General features: G+C 42.3%; 1 protein-coding gene across 2 annotated transcripts in view; it reads left to right on the plus strand.

The window, feature by feature from the left end:
• The window catches only part of arhgef1a (Rho guanine nucleotide exchange factor (GEF) 1a), a 111,735-nt gene extending 89,996 nt beyond the window's left edge, over positions 1-21,739 (plus strand). Inside the window, exons 19-22 of one of the 2 annotated variants that reach the window (XM_062409871.1) lie at positions 1,130-1,180; positions 8,984-9,304; positions 10,413-10,569; positions 20,081-21,739. In XM_062409871.1, coding sequence (XP_062265855.1) covers positions 1,130-1,180; positions 8,984-9,304; positions 10,413-10,569; positions 20,081-20,109 — 558 coding nt within the window. In that variant the 3' untranslated portion in view covers positions 20,110-21,739. The other variant, XM_062409870.1, reaches the window with a different exon arrangement.
• The last annotated feature ends 667 nt before the right edge of the window (positions 21,740-22,406 follow it).

Genomic DNA, 22,406 nt, shown 5'->3' on the forward strand with positions numbered 1-22,406 from the left:
CCACTATCGGTGTTCAGGCCTTAATGAATTTATATGATACAGACAAACATTTTGGTAGCCTTCCGCTAAAGAGGAAAATCCCACACTGGTCACTGAAATAACTTGAAACTGACAAAAGTAATAATAAATAAAAGTTAACTGAAAATTAACTAATGAAAATCAGACATTGCTTATGAATTGTCGTTTAATATAATTATTTACAAAAACAAACTAATGAAAATGGCCTGGACAAAAATAATGGTACCCTTAACTTAATATTTTGTTGCATAACCTTCTTAGGCAACACTGCAATCAAGCGATTTTAGTTAGATGTAAAAGTGTGTTTCTGTGTAAAATGTTATCACAGATAAATGCTTTTACCGTAACTGTAGATCTCCAGCTACAGGCTAGAGGGCAGGAAACAGACAAAGTGGTGACAGAAGTGCAATAGATGTCAAGTGTAGGAAAACATCATCAAGATAAATGTTTTAGCAGCAATGATGATGATAAACATTTTGAAGGATAACTACAATAATATATGTCAAGCAGTCCTGCTGCAATCATCTTTGTTCAGCAGCCAGCAAGATCATGATCCACCATCAAGATCAGATGCCACTGTAATCCACAGTCATTGTCCACTGCCGCCAGTTAGGCTCCATCATCAGCTGCCACCTCGGTTGTGGTCAACCACCATTATCTGACGCCAACATGACAAAGGATCCGCCATTTCCACTACAATCAGCCGGCACGACATAGAATCCACCAGACTGGATACAACATTGCGACCTCCAACACGAGATCCACAAATTGCAATCCATGATGATGTGGCCATAGCTGCGGCCCTGGATCCGCGGGCGACAAGGCAAAGGGAGTCCGGGGAAGGGGAACAAGGGTCAGAAACATGTATTGATGTGATATGAATTACTTTGATGTAATAACGATGGAGAAGAGGAAGGAGAAGCTGGAAAGAGAAGCTCCGTGTGTCATGTGTCATAAATTCCCTTTGCACCATCAGGTGTTTTTGGGGCCGTCTCTTATAACTTCAACTGTTCACCACGCCGCTCTCTTCATGAAAAACGGATGACCTCGGATGAGTGGCACAGAGTGGAACAGACAGTTCAGGAATAACTATGCTTTCTGTGTTTAACAGGAGATCTGTCAAAGGCTGGTGAATCTCAGTGTCTATCTCCATGCACTCCAGGTGAGTAGGTTTCACCCACTTCATTCAATCAATCAAACTTTCTTTTTATATGGCACCTTTCATGTAGTTTAGTGCAGTTCAAAGTGCTTCATACATGATTGACAATATGATAATAAGACCGACATAAGAATGGTTATACATTTCATTTAGCAGACGCTTTTATCCAAAGCGACTTACAATAAGTGCATTTAACCCAGAGGGTACAAACCAAGAACAACAAGAATCAAGAAAGTACAATTCCTTAAAAATAAAGTAAAACTACAAAGTGCTATAAGTAAGTGCCATTTAAGTGCTACTAAATTGTTAGTTTCAAAAAGTGTTAGTAATTTTTTTATTCAAGGTATAGTTGGGAGAGGTATGTTTTTAGTTTGTGGCGGAAGATGTGTAAACCTTCCGATGTCCAGATGTCGATGGGGAGCTCGTTCCACCATTTAGGAGCCAGGACAGCAAACAGTCATGATTTTGATGTGGGTTTAGCTCGCAGTGAAGGAGCAGCGAGCCGATTGGCCGAAGTAGAGCAGAGTGAACGGGCTGGCGTGTAACGTTTGACCATGTCCTGGATGTAGAGAGGACCGGATCCGTACACAGCATGGTACGCAAGGACTAATGTTTTGAAGGGGATGCGGGTGGCCACTGGCAGCCAGTGAAGGGAGCAGAGGAGCGGAGTAGTGGGAGAGAATTTAGGTTGGTTAAAAACCAGTCGAGCTGATGCATTCTGAACGAACTGCAAAGGTCGGATGGCACTAGCAGGTAGACCTGCCAGGAGGGAGTTACAGTAGTCTAGGCGTGAGATGACCAGGGCCTGGACCAGAACCTGCACCAGCTTTTGAGTGAGAAGGGAGCATATTCTCCGGATGTTGTACAGCATGAATCTACAGGAACGTGTTGTTGCAGGAATGATGGCAGTCAGGGATAGTTGGCTGTCAAGTGTCACACCCAGGTTCCTAGCGGTCTGAGCGGGGGTTAACAGGGAGATGTCAAAGTTAATAGTCAGGTCGTGGGTGGGAGAGTCTTTCCCTGGAAGGAAAAGTAGTTCAGTCTTGTCAAGGTTAATCTGCAGGTGGTGTGCAGACATCCACTGAGAGATGTCGGTCAGACAGGCAGAGATTCCTGCTGCTACCTGTGTTGGCAGGATTAGTTGGGTGTCATCAGCATAGCTATGGTAGGAGAAGCCATGTGAGTGAATGACAGAGCCGAGAGAGTTGGTGTACAGAGAGAAGAGGAGAGGAACCAGGACAGAACCTTGATGGACCCCAGTAGTGAGAGGACAGGGTTCAGACACCGATCCTCTTCAAGTTACCCGATAAGTGCGGTCATTGAGGTAGGATGAGAGCAGGGAGAGACCAGAGCCTGAAACACCCAGGTCCTGAAGGCAGGAAGTAAGGATCTGGTGGTTCACTGTGTCAAATGCAGCAGAGAGGTCTAGAAGAATAAGGACAGAGGAGAGAGAGTGTGCTCTAGCAGTGTGAAGCTGCTCAGAGACAGCAAGGAGGGCAGTCTTAGTTGAGTGACCTGCCTTAAAACCAGACTGGTGAGGGTCAAGAAAGTTATTGTGGTCAAGAAAGGAGGAGAGTTGATTAAAGATAGAGTGCTCAAGAGTTTTGGAAACAAAGGGAAGAAGAGAGACAGGTCTGTAGTTGTTTACTGCAGACGGGTCGAGGGTGGGTTTCTTCAAGAGAGGATTTACTCTTGCCTCCTTCAGAGAATTAGGGAAACAGCCAGTAGATAGGGAAGTGTTGATAAGATGGGTGAGAAAAGGAAGAAGGTCAGGAGCGATAGACTGGAGAATGTGAGAGGGGATTGGGTCAAGGGGGCAGGTGGTCGGGCGGGTAGAGATTAAGATTAAGATACATTTATTTGTCCTAAACACATGCACAGACATGTAGGCATACTCATGCAATGTAGGGAAATGTAACCTCTGCTTTTAACCCATCTGGTGCAGGACTCACAGAGCAGTGAGCAGCCATGTACGGCGCACGGGGAGCAGATCTGGACAGAATCAAACAAACACTAAATGACTTCATAAGCTGATCAGGTCCTGATAACTAGTGATGAGTGTTTATTAGTTCAAGTGAGAGCAGAGTCTTCTGCAAAGTCACTGACCATGTCAATCAATCAATCAATCAAATTTTATTTGTATAGCCCATATTCACAAATTACAATTCATCTCATAGGGCTTTAACAGGGTGTGACATCCTCTGTCCTTAACCCTCAGCAAGAGTAAGGAAAAACTACAAAAAACCCTTTTAACAGGGTAAAAATATGTAGAAACCTCAGAGAGAGCCACATGTGAGGGATCCCTCTCCCAGGACGGACAGAAGTGCAATAGATGCCACGTGCAGGAGAACATCATCAATAATCAAAGTCTCTAGCAGCATTGATGAAGCACAGTCCATGCTCAGCAACCATCTAGACCACGATCCACCATCCAGACCAGACGCCACTTCAGTCCTCAGTCACCGTCCACCGCCGCCCACCAGGAGGACCCATCACAAGCCACCACTGCGGTCCTGGTCCACCGCCCGTGCCCAATGCCAACGCGACACAGGGTCCGCCACCAGCACCACGATCAGCCCACATGACTCAGAATCCGCCACACTGGATCCAACACCGCGACCCCCGGTGCGCGATCCACAAACCGCAATCCATGGTGCGGCCACAGAGGCCCTGGATCTGCGGGTGATAAAGCAAAGGGATTCCGGGGAAGGGGGATAGGGATGGAGAAGAGGAAGGAGAAGCTGGAAAGAGAAGCTCCGTGTGTCATGTGTCATAAAATAGAACAAGTAACGTTCTGGCGCACTAATTAGCTCTAACTATAAGCTTTATCAAAAAGAAAGGTTTTGAGCCTACTTTTAAACGAACAGATGGTGACTGCCTCCCGAACTGAAAGTGGTAGATTATTCCACAGCCGAGGGGCTTGATGGCTAAAAGCTCTGGCTCCTACTCTACTTTTAGAGAATTTAGGGACGACAAGTAGGCTTGAATTCTGGGAGCGGAGTGCTCTAGTGGGTTTATAAGGTATTAACAGCTCTTTAAGGTATAAAGGCGCTATATTATTAAGGGCCTTGAAGGTGAGGAGGAGAATTTTAAATTCTATTCTAGATTTAACTGGAAGCCAGTGTAGCGATGCTAATATTGGAGAAATGTGCTCTCTTCTCTTTGTTCTCGTCAGGACACGTGCTGCAGCATTTTGGACAAGCTGTAGAGTCTTTAACGACTTCCTGCTGGAGCCTGATAATAATGAATTACAATAGTCCAGTCTCGATGTAACAAAGGCGTGGACTAGTTTTTCTGCATCTTTTTGTGAAAGGACATGTCTAATTTTTGAAATATTACGCAAGTGGAAAAAAGCGGTCCTAGAAATTTGTTTTAAGTGACTATTAAAGGATAAATCAGGATCGAAGATCACTCCCAAGTTCCTGACTGTTTCATTGGAAGCAAGGGCAATGTCGTCTAGCGCAGCTATATCATTAGATAATGCATCTCTAAGGTGTTTGGGGCCAAGTATTATAACCTCTGTTTTGTCTGAGTTTAATAAGAGAAAATTGCGGGTCATCCAGGTTTTTATGTCCTTGAGACATGTTCGAAGTTTAGTTAATTGATTACTTTGTTCAGGTTTTATTGACAAATATAACTGGGTGTCATCCGCATAGCAGTGGAAATTTACCGAGTGTGTCCTGATAATGTTTCCTAGTGGAAGCATATATAATGAGAATAAAATTGGGCCGAGCACAGAGCCCTGTGGAACACCATGATTAACTTTGGTGCGCACAGATGACTCATCATTAATTTGCACAAATTGGGAGCGATCAGAAAAATACGATTTAAACCAGTTAAGGGCGGTTCCATTAATGTTAATTAACTGTTTTAGTCTTTGTAATAAAATTTGATGGTCAATTGTGTCGAATGCTGCACTGAGATCTAACAGAACGAGGACAGACACAAGTCCCTGATCTGAGGCTATTAAAAGGTCATTAGTGACTTTTGCCAAGGCTGTCTCTGTACTGTGATTGGCTCTAAACCCCGATTGAAAGTCTTCATATATATTATTTTCCTGGAGAAACTCACACAGCTGATTGGCTACCACTTTTTCTAAGATTTTAGAAATGAAGGAGAGGTTAGATATTGGTCTGTAATTGGCTAAAACCTCTGGGTCTAGGGTGGGTTTTTTGAGTAGGGGTTTGATGACAGCTATTTTAAAAGACTGTGGTACATAACCTGATGATAATGACAGATTGATAATGTTAAGTAACGAACTATCAATTAGGGGCAGAATGTCTTTAAGTAAGTTGGTAGGAATGGGATCTAAGATACAGGTTGTTGGTTTAGAACCTGAGATTAATTTGGTAAACTGATCACGGGTGATCAGAGAGAAGCTGTCTAAGTAATGGGTAGGATTCTCAGCCGTTTCTGAGATCTCTGTTGTTGGGAGGGTATTAGTGCCAATTGAGGGCAGGAGATGGTTGATTTTATTTCTAATAGTTTGAATTTTATCATTAAAAAAGGTCATAAAGATATTGCTATTTAGGGATGGAGGAATACTGGGTTCGGTGGAGGTGTGACTCTCTGTCAGCCTGGCTACAGTGCAGAAGAGAAACCTGGGGTTATTTTTATTCTCTTCTATTAATTTTGAATAGTAGGCGGCTCTTACTTTGTGGAGAGCCTTTTTATATTCTTTAACACTATTCTTCCAGTCTATGAGGTTTTCAACATTGTTGCTGGAGCGCCACTTCCTTTCTAGTTTTCTTGATAATTGTTTTAACTCATTTGTCTGGGAATTATACCACGGAGCTAATTTACTATGTTTGACATTTTTCTTTTTTAGAGGCACTATTGAGTCTAATGTTAATCGTAATGAGTCTGCAGAGCTATCGACGAGGTGGTCGATCTCAATGGAGCTCAGGGTTTTAAAGAATTTGTTGTTTATATCTACTGCTAATACGGGTTTAAATGTAATTGGGATTATTTCCTTAAATTTAGCTACAGCACTATCAGGTAGACATCTAGAAAATGAATTTTTTATTAGTGGCATATATTCAGTTATTGAAAAATCAAAGGTTATTAAATTATGGTCTGATAGAACTGGATTGCGCGGAAGTACTGTTAAATTTTCAATTGCGACACCGTACGATAATACAAGGTCAAGTGTGTGGTTACCACAATGAGTAGGTTTGTGCACACACTGACTGAAACCAATAGAGTCTAGTATTGAAATAAATGCTACGCTAAGGCAATCTTTATTATTATCAACATGAATATTAAAGTCACCAACAATAATAATTTTATCGGTCTTTAGGACTAAGTTTGATAAAAACTCAGGGAATTCCTTTAAAAATTCAGTATAAGCCCTGGGAGCACGGTAAACTACGGCAAATATGATTGGCTGTTGGTGGTTCCTTGATTGGCGTGGAAGACTAAGAACCAGACATTCAAATGACTTGTAGCTGAGTTTAGGTTTAGGATTAATTGATAGACTGGAGTTAAAAATAGCAGCAACTCCACCTCCTCGCCCAATTTCTCTAGGAACCTGTGAATTGATATGACTGGGGGGAGTAGATTCATTTAGACTGACATAATCATCAGGATGCAGCCACGTCTCAGTGAGGGACAATAAATCTATGTTGTAATCAGAGACTATTTCATTAACTAAAAGAGCCTTTTTTTCCAGTGATCTAATGTTTAAAAGACCACATTTAAAAGTCTGGGTTTCCTGTATTGTTTCAGAGGTTGTTTTAATTTGTATTAAATTTTTGTGTGGAGTTCTCGTTCTATTATTGTTTAATTTCAATAATTTAATCGGACGGTGAACAGACACAATCTCTATGGGGTTTTGTGACTGATCCAGAGGGAGCGCAGAGAAGTGTTTAGCACTGCAGCTCTGCTTCCTGGTCCCAACTATGGGTTGTCATGTTATAGACTTAGTAATATTCCTAGATAAGAGAGCTGCTCCATCCCAAGTGGGATGAACGCCGTCTCTCCTAACAAGACCAGGTTTTCTCAAAAAAGTTAGCCAATTATCTATAAAGCCCACGCCGTTTACAGGACACCACCTCGACAGCCAGCGGTTAAAAGACAACATGCGGCTAAACATGTCATCACCTGTTGTGTTAGGGAGCGGGCCAGAGAAAACTACTGTGTCCGACATCGTTTTAGCAAAAGCACACACCGACTCAACATTCAATTTAGTGACCTCCGACATACGAAGCCGGGAGTCGTTGCTGCCGACGTGAATTACGATTTTATTGTATTTACCTTTTTTAGATTTAGCCATTAACTTAAGTTTAGATTCGATGTCGCCGGCTCTGGCCCCTGGGATACAATTAACTATGGCCATGTCACATGAACGAGCTATGATCTCACTGTGTGTGTCGCTCTGAGCGAGTGAGTGGGGGCGGGTATGGGTACGTTGAGCGGGTCATTCTGCGCATGTTTTAATGCAATAAAAAAATGCAGTAATTCCCCAAATTATTCATCCTGTATTTATGTGTTAATTTGGACAGCCCTAATATAAGTATGTATATATTAGTGCTGTCAGTTTAACGCGTTATTAACGGCGTTAACGCAAACCCATTTTAACGCCGTTAATTTTTTTATCGCGAGATTAACGCAGAGCTGCCAACTCTCACGCTTTCGCCGTGTGACACACGCTTTAGCATGTTGGTGGTTGACTAAGTCACAATAATTTTTTAAAACATCACCGTATCAGGCCATTGTGAAGTACAAGGAGCGGGCGAGTGTGTGTGTGTCTGTGTGTGTGGTTCCAGATAGCGCACCGTAGCCCCGCCCCCTGCACCCGCGCACTCGCTCAGAGAGACACAGTGAGATCAGAGCTCAGTGACTCACTGCTTCTTAACTATGGAAACAGTGAAAACAAGGAGTTTCTCTGGTCTCAGCTGATCAGAGATCAGCACCGCAGCTTCTCGATCAGAGCAGAAGCTGCAGTTGGTTTCTATCGAGCTTCAGTATCTGTGTTCGTCTCCAGTCTGACCTGCTCTCGCTTTTTGTTTTAATATTTCGCCAACTAAAATATATATTTTTAAGCTATTAGGCTACAGCTATATGTTTTTATTTATTTAACAAACAGGGTACTTCTTATTTCATACATTTCCCACAAATATGGGGAGGACTCAAATAGCCCTACACAGTTCTGTGTTTAATTTATTTCAAAGTAGACCGACACTTGCCTGTGTATTTTGTTTGTTTGTTATTTTGTTGCTTGTCTGTTTGAGAGGCCTGACTGCTATGTTCACAGCAAACTTGAAAAAAAGAAAATATTAAGCCATGGTTTAACTGCATTATAGGCTGAGTCCTTGTTTATCTGAAATGTGCACTTTATCATTTTATTTTGTAGCGCCCTGTTTGGCAATGTTGTTTTTCAATAAAATAAAACATTTGCATGAAGCAAGCCAATCCACTTGTCCATGTTGATAGAGCATTAACAAAAAAAATTATGGGGAAAAAATAAATGAAGGGACATTTAGAATAGATACAAATTTACGATTAATCGGGATTGATTTTGATTTAACTATGACATAAATGTGATTAATCGCGATTAAATATTTTAATCTATTGACAGCACTAGTATATGTTTATATATATATATATAATATATATATATATATATATATATATAACAGACTCTGTTACTTTAAAAAAAAATTCTGTCCCCTGCATTTAACAAAACTCTATTTCCTCAAAGAGATCGGAACACTGTACAGAACAAATGCACCCTCAGTTTTAATTTATATGTCAATTTTCAGCCTGTAAAATTGTTGAAGATGGATTCTCTGTCATGTCCTGCAGGGTGCTATCATCAAACAAGACTCCATCTTGGAGCTGCTGCTACAGGACACCATTGTGCCGGCTGTAGGAGGAGAATGGCGCCCTCTCTGGCAAGATGGTGGAAATCGGGAGACCAGTGTAGGATCAACCATTGGGGAGCTAACTCTTTTGCAGAGACAACACAGCCTGCTACAGGAGGAACTGCTTAGGTTGCGGAATGCAGAGAACCGGTTCAAGGACAGCGAGAAGGCCCGGGCCAAGCTAGAGAGACAAGTTCGAAACATGAGGGTCTGCAACAGGGCTGCACCTGACTCCAAGCAGATGGAGGAGCAGGCTTCTCAAGTAAGAGCAATTGAATTGCAGTTCAGTAAAATAAAGGGACTAATAAGGGATACTATCAGTAGGCTTATTTATACCAACATTTTGTACCTGATCAGTTACCAAACTGCAACTCGCCATCTCTGTTTCTTTAGGCACCCCATGTTTAGTAAACATATTTTTCTATCAAACTCCACAACCCCACTTTGTATCTAGATCAGCGGTCTTCAACAGGGGGTCCGCGACTCCTAGGGGGTCCTCGGAGGTACTGCAGGGGGGTCGCGAAATCTTTGGCTGATTAGACAATTTTTTTAATTTCTTTAATTTTTTTATTTTCTAACCAATTTTTTTCCCACAAATTTTGAAATACACATTTACGTGCATCCAACATATTGTGATTCTGATTTGACCGTCTGCCTGACAACCTCCATCCGTCCAAGATTAGATAAGTTGTGTGCTACCCATCAGGGTCCGACATCTCACTAATGTGGGAGCATGTGTGGCATCCACAGATGGCTTGAGGATTCACTGTCTCTTCTACATGCATGTTTAAAATAAAAACATGAATCTGTGAATTACTTTAATAGCTCAGTGTTGTATGCAAGATGTATGTTTATAAATGGCAGTGGCATGGCCACCCTGTACCTTGCATATATGAATAAATGAACCTGTGTAATATTTGATAAGCTTAGAATTGATGGCACAATAACATGGTAGCTATGATTATAAATGGCACTAGGCCCAGTTTAATATAAAACACAATTTTATACAATATATATAGTAGGGGATCCCTGCTCCATCTCTCCACCAGTTTGGGGGTCCTTGGCCTGAAAAACGTTGAAGACCCCTGATCTAGATAATTTTGTTAAAATATTCTCAATCCCAAACTGAGAGAAAGCTGTAATGATATCATGTTAAATTAATCAGGGCTCTTATTCTGTCAGACAAATCTAGAACCACTGAGACCTTGTACAACCATAAAATGGAAACGGATTTTGGTATCTCAAATGGGTTGCTCCTTAAGCACTTTGCTAAAGAATTATACATTTTACATTCATTAGGTTTATTTCACAGTACATGATGGCACCAACAGGGATTCTACATACTGTTTCACCCTTTCTTGCTATTGTAGCCTGCATCTCTGCAACCAGGAAGGTGTGTCATAGCTGACACCCTACGGACCAGGCAGGAGCCAATCCACCCATCAGATGGTGGACAGGATGAAAGTGATGTGGAGGTAGACATGACATCAGACGATGATGATGGGACAGCATCTGCAAGCTCCAAAGGTCTGATTATAGTCAAGACAAATACTAACATTCATCACTTAGTTATCATATTTTTTTAGGTTATGGTTCCTCTGATGTTAATTACCCTGGAAGCTATAATTTGGTTTGGCAAACAGGTATGGCACATTCTTTAATTTAAAATTAAAAATTTCCCTATTACTAACTTTGAAGTTATAATGTGTAAGAACTGACCAACTGTTGAATTACTCCAAAAAACAGGGATGATGTCAACTCCTGTTATCTTGTTGTTACATGAATAGAGGTATAATGATTTACACAGACCTTGCAGTCTGATCATGTTACTGTTGTAGTTGTTGGTTGTTAAATTTGTGCTAGTCTACCAAGTTACAGAGGATGTAAGGTAGAACAACTGGAGCAGCTGCATTGCTAGCTGAGCATAAGGGAAAAGTTAAGGAATGTTATTCAGATAAGGGACGAATAGGTTTAAACCCTACTCACAGTTACTACTACTTCATCCTTCATCCAAGTTTTGAAATTCAATACATTTCACCATTCAGTTAAGCTGGGAAAAAAAGTGGTTTGTGCAGGATTTTGAGTGCTTTGCTCTGTGTAATGCCCCCCCTGAGAAGCCTAAGTACCCAACTCAATTATGTTGATCACATGGATCTTCTTCACAGTCTTCCAGTTCGAAGGTGCGATCTAATTAGCATATACATTGGAGTGAAGCTGTTGGATGAAAACACAGACCTTTGAAACGAAAAGTCAATTGTGATTAGCTAGTAGATCTGCTGCTATTGGTCACCCTGGGTCATTATAATACACACATGGGTAAACCCCTCCCACACAATATTAATAATAATAATTAATACATAGTTGTTACTAATAATTTATATATTGATATATATTATTATTTATTAGTAAGCCTTTACCAAAAGGACTGCAGTTAATGAAGATTATACATTCATTCATGTGATGCTTGATGTTATATGTTTAACATATTGTTCAGGGAAAAACCATGAACAAGGTATATGTTGAGTCAAAGCTTTATTTACATACAGCACAAATATTTTACAAACACAACTGGCCTAGTCAGTGAAAAACTAATCAGGTGATCCTTGAAATGTCTCTTTTCCATCTCTGGGTCATAAGTTATTTGGGGGACTCTGTCTGAATCTGGCCCAATGTGTAGACGTCATCAAAGGTGCCGTGTTTCCTCGGTCACGCAGTGAGACTGAGCCGGAGACAGAGAGAAAAGCGCGCTTCAGGGAGCGAGGATTACGCTCACCTCTACCGAATATACTCCTCTCCAATGTTCGCTCACTGTCCAACAAGATGGACGAACTGCGCCTTCTCATCAGGACAAATAGACTTTTCCTTTCCTTCTGTTTTGTGATTTACAGAATTGTGGCTGACCGAAGCTACACCGGACTCTGCTTCATAGCTGACCGGCTTTCCGCTGTTATGTGCGGGTCGCTACCCGATCTTCTCACGCAAGGCAAAAGGCGGAGGGATTTGGTTCTATATAAACCAGGGCTGGTGCAGCGACGTGAAATTGATTTTACAGTCCTGTTCTCCTGACCTGGAATCTTTTTTCATCACCTGCAGACCGTTTTACTCTCCCCATGAATTCACCTCTTTTATCCCGGCCGGAGTCTACATGTGATGTGTGCGAGGCTCAACGTCAACTCGCGTAGTAGATACTAGGAGTAGAGAGAAGGAGAGAGAACACATAATTCCCCTGTTATTGTCCTTGGGGACTTTAATAAGGGGAACTTATCTAACGAACTCCCCAATTACAAACAGTTAGTCAAATGCCAGACCATGGTCTTGTTCATCTGGTCCCAGCTTACAGACAGAAACTCGTTTGGCAAGGAGATTAAGGAGGCCAACGGGTCTGTAGATGTCGCAGTCAACATGGGACTACACTTCATCCTCCAGCACATTGACTCCCCCGGCACCTATGCCAGGATCCTGTTTGTAGACTTCAGCTCCGCATTCAACACCATCGCCCCAGCTCTTCTCCGAGAAAAGTTGAGCCTGCAGGTGGATCACTGACTTCCTGACCGACAGGAAGCAGGGCGGGTGGCTGGGCAAGCTTGTCCCTGAGCCTCGGACCATCAGCACTGGAGCCCCACAACGTTGAGTGCTCTCCCCTCTACTCTTATCCCTCTACACCAACAACTGCACCTTCAGCCACCCCTCTGTCAAACTCCTGAAGTTTGCAGATGACACAACCCTAATTAGATTAATCTCCAATGGGGACGAGGCCGCCTACAGAGAGGAAGTTGACAGCCTGGCTTCCTGGTGCAGCCAGAACTACCTTGAGCTGAACGCTTTTAAAACTGCAGAGATGGTAGCAGACTTCAAGAGGAGCCGATCCCAAACCGCCGACCTCACCATGTGCAACTCCCCAGTTAAAACAGTGGAGTCTTTCTTATTCCTGGGGACTATAATTACACAGGACCTGAGGTTGGCGGAGAACATCACCTCCACCATCAAGAAGGTCCAGCAGAGCATGTTCTTCCTGCAGCAACCGAAGAAATTCATTGACATCATTGACTCCATCCTCACGTTCGCTGCCTCCACTGCCAAGGATAAGAGCAGACTGCAATGGCTCATTCGGTCAGCTGAGAAGGTCATCGGCTGCGACCTGCCGGCTCTCCTAGACCTGTTCCACTCTAGGACCAGTAAGAGAGCTGGCAAGATCATTGCTGATCCTTCCCATACCGGTCACCACCTATCTCGGAGACTCCCAAACCCGGAAAAAGATTCCCTATGGCAGTGGGGCTAAAAAACAAGCCCCCTGCATCACACTGACTCCCCCCCCCCCCCCCCCCCCCCTCGCACATAATTTATATATTATTGGCTTTATCACAAACCAATTACTGCATCTTAGCGCTGTACTTCCATAATTATTGTTCTCTATAACTTATTGTTCTCCATAACTTATTGTCTTACTGTAGATAAGTTGTTTTATGTTCGATTGTTGTTTTATGTACAGTGCACAAACCACATCAAGGCAATTTCCTGTATGCAACTTTCTCGCTAATCCCACAGTAATTAACACGCTATTCAGATCTAAGAGTTAGCTTAGCAGTTAGCTTCTCTCTGTAGTTAAGCTCTTACTGTGATTTTGGAACTGTGCGCCCGTCTTCACCTAGAAGCTTTGACTCGTCCACAGTGGGCCCGCAGCTTTGCTGTCCAACGCACTCATCTTCTCTGTTGTGAAACTGTTGTGTCGACTTCAGCAAGTTATTTACACCGAAAACAGAGTCACTCGTCGGACCACGCAAAACACCAGCCGGTAGCTTCTTGTCTGTGGGAGACCGAGGCTTCATTCACAAGGCTGTGATTGGACCAGTGGCGATTTTAGCCTGAAATTTCTGGTGGGGCAATTTTGTATGACGCCTTGTCACTCTCATAAAAATAGAGATAGCTGATTATTATAAGCAGTAGGACTATATAGAACAGTAAGATATACTATGGGCTGCATTTTGAGTGCCAGCAGGGAGCAGAAATCCCATTTCAAATACATTTCACATGCTTTAGCGCTCAGCGCGACACAAAGATGTTGCCTATAATACAGCATTAAAGTAAAATGATTGCAACAAGGTAAAAAGATTAGACAGTCACATAGCTCAAATAACTTGCATAATTTATTAAACAAAACTTTGTAAAAAACAGAATCTGGAGTCTGGAGTGCAGACGTCTTTAGCTTCTCTGTCAGGAGTACAAGCAGAACATCAAACTGTATTATTCCTCCGATATGTGAGTGATGCCTATCCACAGACTCAGGTCGTGTTCACTGACGGGTCACGGGGGATAGCCTGTTCGCCTGTTAGCTCAGGTGAAGCCGAGCAGGCAACTTGGCTTGGCTGTTCACACCGGACACTGAAGCGACGCTGAACCGCCGGTAGTGATGGGCAGTTCGGATCTTTTTACCGTATCGGTTCTTTGAATCTTGTTCAGTAAAATGAACGAGTCATTCATTCGTTTCAACGGGGGGGGGTTGCAAACGATCCAAAGACTCGTACCCGGCAGATGACCGAATCGTTCAACTCCAGACTGTGTTTTCGGATCAATGATTCGGTCATTTGCCCACAGAGTCTTCGGGCGACGTGTCGGCCACACGGAGCGAGCTCATCTCGCCGGTGACCGCGGTGCGGGCGGCGGACGGGAAAATCGCTCCCCGGGAAAGCAAGCAGAGCTCCGGGGCGGCGGGGCTCCAGAGACCCCCCGTCACCTACATGCACATCTGCGAGAGGTGTTCAGCATGGGGGGGTTCCTGCTGGGGACCGGAGCCTCCATACCGCTGCACGTCCACCCGGACATGAACGGGAATCTACGGAGCTGCTGATCCCCACGCTGCCAGCACATCCAGCTGGCCCGCCGCATCCACGGACACAGAGCTTAAACTGCTGCTGATCCACTGACTATAACAACGCCGCATTCCTACACTTATAAAATGCAATTCAATGTGGAAGGAATCCAAGTATTCAGAATACGTTACTCAGATTAGTTAATGTAACGGAATAAGTTACAGATTAAATTTTTGGGCATGTATTCTGCATTCTGTAACAGAATACGTTTTGAAAGTATCATTCCCAACACTGAAAATGTTAGACTTGAGAGTAGTAAGACACCTATATTTAAAAAAAAAAAATTCTCAAGATGGTAAATTTGCATACAGGTTTTATAAAGTGCATGCCTTGTGTTTATACTTACAATGACTTTGATTAAATTACTTAAATGCACACCGATTTGTTATTCTTGTTTCTGTAATGAGCAGTTAAATAAAAATGTGGGAAAGAATATTGTACAGTACCTAATATTGTGTTGGTCATATTTAAATCATTCATTACGTTTTTTTGGGGGGGAAAGAGAGGATAAAATAAAAGAATCGCATATTAAATCTTAATCGCAATATTTGGGGGGGGGGGGGGGGGGGGGGAAATCGCAATTAGATTATTTCCCCAAATCGTTCAGCCCTATTCACAAGTCATAATGACTGGTTTTGTTATTTTCACTTTACATTTACACTTACAGTTTAGTGCAGTGAAATGATTACCCGTGATAATTAAATCATACAAACTGTCATGTTTTACTGTATATAATAGAGGAGGTTTTCTTAAAAAAAATATGATCTGCCACACAAAAGCTGTCAGTCATGGCTGCTTTTTAACACGCGAAAGGGAATGAGGTAACTGTTTCCTCTTCTGAGCCTATGGAGGTCACGTGGAAAAGGATCCAAAGACTCATACCCGGCAGATGAACGAATCGTTCACCTCCCGACTGTGTCTTCAGATCGGTGTTTCGTTCTTCTGCCAACAGAGTCTTCGGATCAGTGATTCGTTCATCTGCCGGATACGAGTCTTTGGGTCCTTTTTCACGTGACCTGCATCAGCCTATGCAACAGTCCCGATGCGCGGCCACGAGAAAATGAACGAATCTCTCTTTGAGAGGACTCGTTACTCCCGAGTCCCTGTAAGGATTCGTTCAAAACGAACGAATCGTTCATGACCGACACATCACTAACCGCCGGGCAGTGCTAATAATATCACCCGTTGATCCAGTAGTATTCAAGTATATACCTACTTGTTGCTCCAACTTTAAGCAACAGCGTCCCAACATTTGTCTTTCTTGGTGTTGTCTTTATACAACATGTTCCAAGGATCATACAACTCACTGCACTTCTCAACTTCATTTATTAATTTAATGTCATCCATGTTGAAGAACTTCTCCGCTGTTTGCGCCGTTAAATGTCGGGTGTCGAGGGTCGAGGGTAAATTACGTATTCTCCACTCAAGCCTATGTGGAGAATACGTAGCCCCCCTCTCTCTCTTTTTATTTTTATCACTGCTTGTTTGGCTGTAGTGGATGGGCAGAGGGCGACATTTAATAATGTCATTGGTAAAATCAAAACTCCAGAACAGAAGGGGAATTCAAAGTATGGGATACATATTTGATCATTTATATCATATAAAATATGTAATCAATATCGTTTAAAATAATTTTTCAGTGTGTTTCCTGGCGTTATACAGTCGCGGTAAGTGCAAAAAATAGACTCGATGCCGAAAAGATCGCTGCACGGCGCTAGGCAGCCTTGGTTCAGCGCGGCGCTTCAGCGTCCAGTGTGACCCGCACAAAGGTTTAACATGGGAGTGGATGGGAGCCAGCTGTTATTTAAGGCTTAGCTGCGCTTAAGCAACACTTAGGCGTCGCTTCAGAGTAAATAACTCACAATGAGTCACTTAACATACGTCACATACTACGTTGCTCTGATTGGTTGTAAGTCTATCCAATTGAGACAAGAGGCTTTTTTTTTTTTTCTGGTTCGGTTGAAACAAGCCCCATAATCACAGCCCAATGGAGCGGTATCAGACTCACATTCTGACTAGAATTGTGAGTATGACCACGTCAGGCTATAATTCTTACACTCTGAACCTTTAAATAATGTATGATTTGTCCTTTAATAGTCCCTTAAAACAAATTTCTAGAACCGCCTTTTTCCACTTGCGTAATATCTCAAAAATCAGACATGTCCTTTCGCAAAAAGATGCAGAAAAACTAGTCCACGCCTTTGTTACATCGAGACTGGACTATTGTAATTCATTATTAACAGGCTTCAGCAGCAAGTCGTTAAAGACTCTACAGCAGTGTCCTGACGAGAACAATCGTCCCACTAGAGCACTCCGCTCCCAGAATTTACGCCTACTTGTCGTCCCTAAAGTCTTTAAAAGTAGAGTAGGAGCCAGAGCTTTTAGCCATCAAGCTCCTCTGCTGTGGAATAAACTACCACTTTCAGTTCGGAAGGCAGACACCATCTGTTTGTTTAAGAGTAGGCTCAAAACCTTCCTTTTTGATAAAACTTATAGTTAGAGCTAATTAGTGCGGCAGAACGTTACTTGTTCTATTTTATGACACATGACACACAGAGCTTCTTTTTCCAGCTTCTCCTTCCTCTTCTCCATCCCCATCCCCCTTCCCCGGAATCCCTTTGCTTTATCACCCGCAGATCCAGGGCCTCTGTGGTCTGTTGATCGCGCACCGGGGGTCGCGGTGGTGGATCCAGTGTGGTGGATTCTGTGTCGTGTGGGCTGATCGTGGTGGTGGTGGCGGACCCTGTGTGGCGGATTCTGTGTCGTGTGGGCTGATCGTGGTGGTGGTGGCGGACCCTGTGTCGCGTTGGCATCGGGTACGGCCATTGGACCAGGACCGCGGCGGCGGCTCGTGGTGTGTGGCGGTGGACGGTGACTGAGGACTGGAGTGGTGTTCTGGTCTGGATGGTGGATCGTGGTCCTGCTGGTTGCTGACCATGGATTGTGATTGCAGCGGGACTGCTTGGCATGTCATGTTGGGGTTGTCCTTCGGGATGCTTACCCTCATCAAATGCTGCTAGAGACTTTAATCTTTAATCTTGAAGACTTTAATCTTGATGATGTTTTCCTGCACGTGGCATCTATTGCACTTCTGTCCGTCCTGGGAGAGGGATCCCTCACATGTGGCTCTCTCTGAGGTTTCCACGTATTTTTATCCTGTTCAAAGGGTTTTTAGTAGTTTTTCCTTACTCTTGCTGAGGGTTAAGGACAGAGGATGTCACACCCTGTTAAAGCCCTATGAGATGAATTGTAATTTGTGAATATGGGCTATACAAATAAAATTTGATTGATTGATTGATTGATAATTACCACTGTGTGAATAATTTGTCAAATTTTGTAATGAAGAAAAACTTTCAAGCATTCTCGCAATAAAATAACCGACCATAATTGCGAAACTACACATCTGATTCTACAGACTAATTTCACCATCTGAACTTGTCAACCAGACAATATCATGACAATCAGATGCAGAAAGTCAAAGTTAAAGCCTTTGGAAAAATCATAAATTCACTGTTTTGGTTGTGGCAACTGAGAAGGTGATTCAAATGCCACTTGACAATTAGGACGTTATTGAAAAGATGGCAGAGGGCAGTAAATTACTGCATCGCCTACTTGTTTACTCGTCTGGTAACTGTTACATTAATAAATAGGGTTAGCCGATAAAATTTGAACTCTGGTGCTTTGCATGTAAGGAAAGCTAAACAATCTACTAAATGTCATAAGTAGATGTTTATAATACATATATAACTCTTAATTAGGGAAGATCTTGTCTTGAAAGATAAAGGTCTGGACCGAAATCGCTACTGCCGAATGAGAGAGATGTCTGGTGCACCGGTTGGTCTGTTTTGTGGACTCTGCTGATGACAATGTTGAGATGGTTGATGTATCGTCTAGACACATTAGTCACTGTGAGGACATTTTATCCCCCCGACATATTTTAATTACTATTTGTTAAATACCCCAAACCAAGTTTTGGAATTGAATATTTAGATCTGTCTCACACAAATGTGAACACAGAATTCTCTCTCAACACAGACAGCTTAAGAAATCTGGTCCTGCAACTCGGAAAGGAATCCATTATTGTGAATAAATCAAGACTTTTATTTATTGAATTTTCTTCATCACAAGAATGTATTTTCTTTCCATTACTGTCCCACTTCTGTAATGACTGCAGAGGTCAAAAGAGTGATGGACACATACATAAATTTGCTGATGATGTGGTAATCATCAGCTTACTTTATGATTAGGGAACATTCCATTGGTCTGATGAATTTGTTCACTGGTGTGATGACCATGATTTAAGGCTTAGGGGTAGGGCTAAGGGATAGGGCTTTATATCCCTCAAAACATTGATTTTTTTAGACCCACACCTAAGGCTGAGGGGTGTCCAGACTACCTTGCGAATCACTGGCGAGTTGGGAGAGAGACCCACAAATATAGTATTTTCTCCATTAATAAGGATTAAAAAATTACAAAAGTGATTGTAAAATCATAGTTTAATATCATTTCAATGTATTATGGTCACTTTTATCACAATGACCTTAGAACAAAAGATTGCGACCGCACTAGCAATCTTTTTTTGGTATGATAATCCCGTATTTTCACATAATTTCATATTGCATCCCCCCCTCTTTGAAGATACACAATGCACTTTATTGAACCCACGTATAGCAGCGATGTTACTGAACTTAACTGCTCCTCTAATAACAAATCATCCTGGTGTGTGTGTGTGTGTGTGTGTGTGTGTGTGTGTGTTTGTGTGTGTGTGTGTGTGTGTGTGTGTGTGTGTGTGTGTGAGTGTGTGAGAGTGTGTGTGAGTGTGAGTGAGTGAGTGAGTGAGTGAGGTTGTTTACAGACCACTGCTGCACATGAAATAATGCTGAGCATCAAAAATTTTCGATTTCAAATGTCATTGATTGCCAAAACACTGTTCCTCCCCTCAGGTCAGGTGTGAAGTCTGAAAGTTATTTGCTGGCAAATTCAAGCAGCAGTACCAAACAAATTACAATAACAATCAGACTGTAATTTGTATAAGCTCTGAATACATGATATTTCATTATTATATCGTACTGTTGTGTTACTTGAAATGTATCTAATTATAGAATCATGACACAATGGTCTTGTCACTTTTGGGGAACAGGACTAAATTATTTTTGAATTTTGTTTTTCAGATCTTCAAGATATTCCAGAGGACATCTGATTGTCTGAATATTTCACAGTGCTGGTCAGGTCATATGGATTTTGATGTAACCGGATTGACTTCAAAAATGTGTATCTTATACTCTTAATATTTATTTAGCTGCTTTGAATGGATGGCATGTGGCAGTGAGTGTTTTGATTTTGAAATTGTATGTTTTGTATTATTTCCATGATATAATCCATCACTTGACTAAAAGGTGTGGAAAATAGATTGAGTTTTGACAAGGTTCCGAGGGATAGGGTATACAAGTTTTGCTGATCTTAATTATTTTACGTAGTACAAGTTAAACATCAAGTTTTTTCATCAATATTTTTTTCTCAAAATCTAGGAATTTAGTCGGAACTCGTTTTATATTGAAATAATTGTTTTCTTTATGAAAATTGGATATGAAAAACGGAATCACACCTTTGTGGTTTACACCAGAGGTTTGGTGAGGGGGAGCAACCAAACAGTTCTGGGGCTGGGTCAGCAGTGTTGCCAACTCCTCAGTAAGGGAAGTAGCTATTGGCTGTCCTAAAAGTCGCTGGAAGTCGCTAAATGATGTCTTTGCCTAATTTGCAGAATTGTAATGGTCGCTGTAGGACGTACAAAAAGTGAGAAGTAAACACCCTAAATATGTTTAGAACTAAAAATGAGCTTTCTTCTACGGAAGCGTATCACATTCACTCGGGAAAAAAAAAGATAATTATCAGGGAATTATCTGGGAAATTCGAGATAAGTTCAAAATAAAATAAAAACAGAACTTTTTTTTTTCAAGTGAATGCAATACGCTTCCATTTTCTTCTGTTGATTCTTGTTTGTTTTATTTCTAATCTTGCCATTGAAATAGGCCATCACTTCTCAAAACAACTTCATGACTTTAATGCTGTTAAATGACCCACATACATATATCAATTTTGTCCTCTATTGTTAAATGTTAGATCACAAATTTAATCAAAAGGCTGTTAAGTGGCGCAGAACTGCTAGCTCTAACTCTAACCCTCCTTTATCTGGGCTTGGGACCGGCAAAATGATTCAAAAGAGACACTCTGGTAGAGCAAGTTTTGAAAGGGTTCAGTTTCACCACGTTCCACACTAGAGGTCTGGAAATGTCTAGATTTTTAGATGCATCACGAAGTGGACTCTGCGTCGATGAAGAGACTGAACTCAATGACTCATGTTTTCCAGTGACAGTGAAGATACATTGACACTAAAATCCCGCTCTGTAAGCCAGATCAGCAGCGGCTTTGCGCACGCGTGATTCATGTCGCTCTGACTGCAGCTGGGACTGATGCGCAAGGCTACTGGGAGACTGACCGCCTGTGAGTACTTTGGGATGGCGTAGGGGCTCACGGCAGCACCCGCTGATCGTTGAGGACAGTAATGTGAGAGTCTCCAAAACACCAGAAAGTCTCCAATATCACCAGAAAAAGTAGCTAGATTTGTCGCTAGTAGCTTTTGCCAAAATAAGTCGCCATGAGGATTTGGAAAGTCGCCAGGTTGGCAACACTGTGGGTCAGTGAATGAGCAGAATAGCCTGAATGGGTGGGATTTGTTTAGAGTTCCAAGATACAATAGTTTAAGCAAATATTACAGATTTTCCTTATTTACCCTGCTGTGAAATTAATAAATGCCCCATGGACATACTGTTTATTTGTGTATTTGACTGTGTATTTGGTTTTGTCTAAAGCTATGTCAGCAATGTTAGGCTAAATTTACTCAATTGAGTGTCTATTTGATCATATATAATGTTTGACCCAGATGAGTTGTTTGGACCAGGAGGAAGTGTGCAAGGCGATAGAGAGCCTACCACAGTCTCCATCTCCTTGTTCATTCGTTCTGAATGACTATTGGACTGGGGGGGAAACCCTGAAGACAGACTGAATGACGCTCCCAGGAGCCTGCAGAGCTCAGACCTGAAACCAGAGGTAAATTTTGGCCCCCCCATCTGAGACGACGTCCCTTGGAAGGCCATGAAGACAAAACACCTGATTTAGCATCTTCTCAGTTTCTTTGGCAGTAGGTAGTCATTACTTGGGCAGTCTTACAAAAGCAGTCTACAATGGGGGCCTGTGTGAACTTCCCTGTGTCTTCTTCCATGGAGGGCCCCCAGAAACGCTGTTGCAGCAGGGCAAAGGTGTGTCTCACTTCAGGGTGACAGGCAAGCTGGATGAGTGATCACATTGAAAAACCTGAGATCGCAGGGTGTCAGGACCATACAAGCGGTTATCATGACAGGCACTGGGAGAAGGATATTCAGTGTCGATTGCTTAACCTTGTCTTCAATTTCCCAAGAAATGGCGCAGATGAGACAGGTG

The sequence above is a fragment of the Platichthys flesus genome, chromosome 17 (assembly GCF_949316205.1).
Source record: "Platichthys flesus chromosome 17, fPlaFle2.1, whole genome shotgun sequence".
Taxonomy (NCBI): Eukaryota; Metazoa; Chordata; class Actinopteri; order Pleuronectiformes; family Pleuronectidae; genus Platichthys; species Platichthys flesus.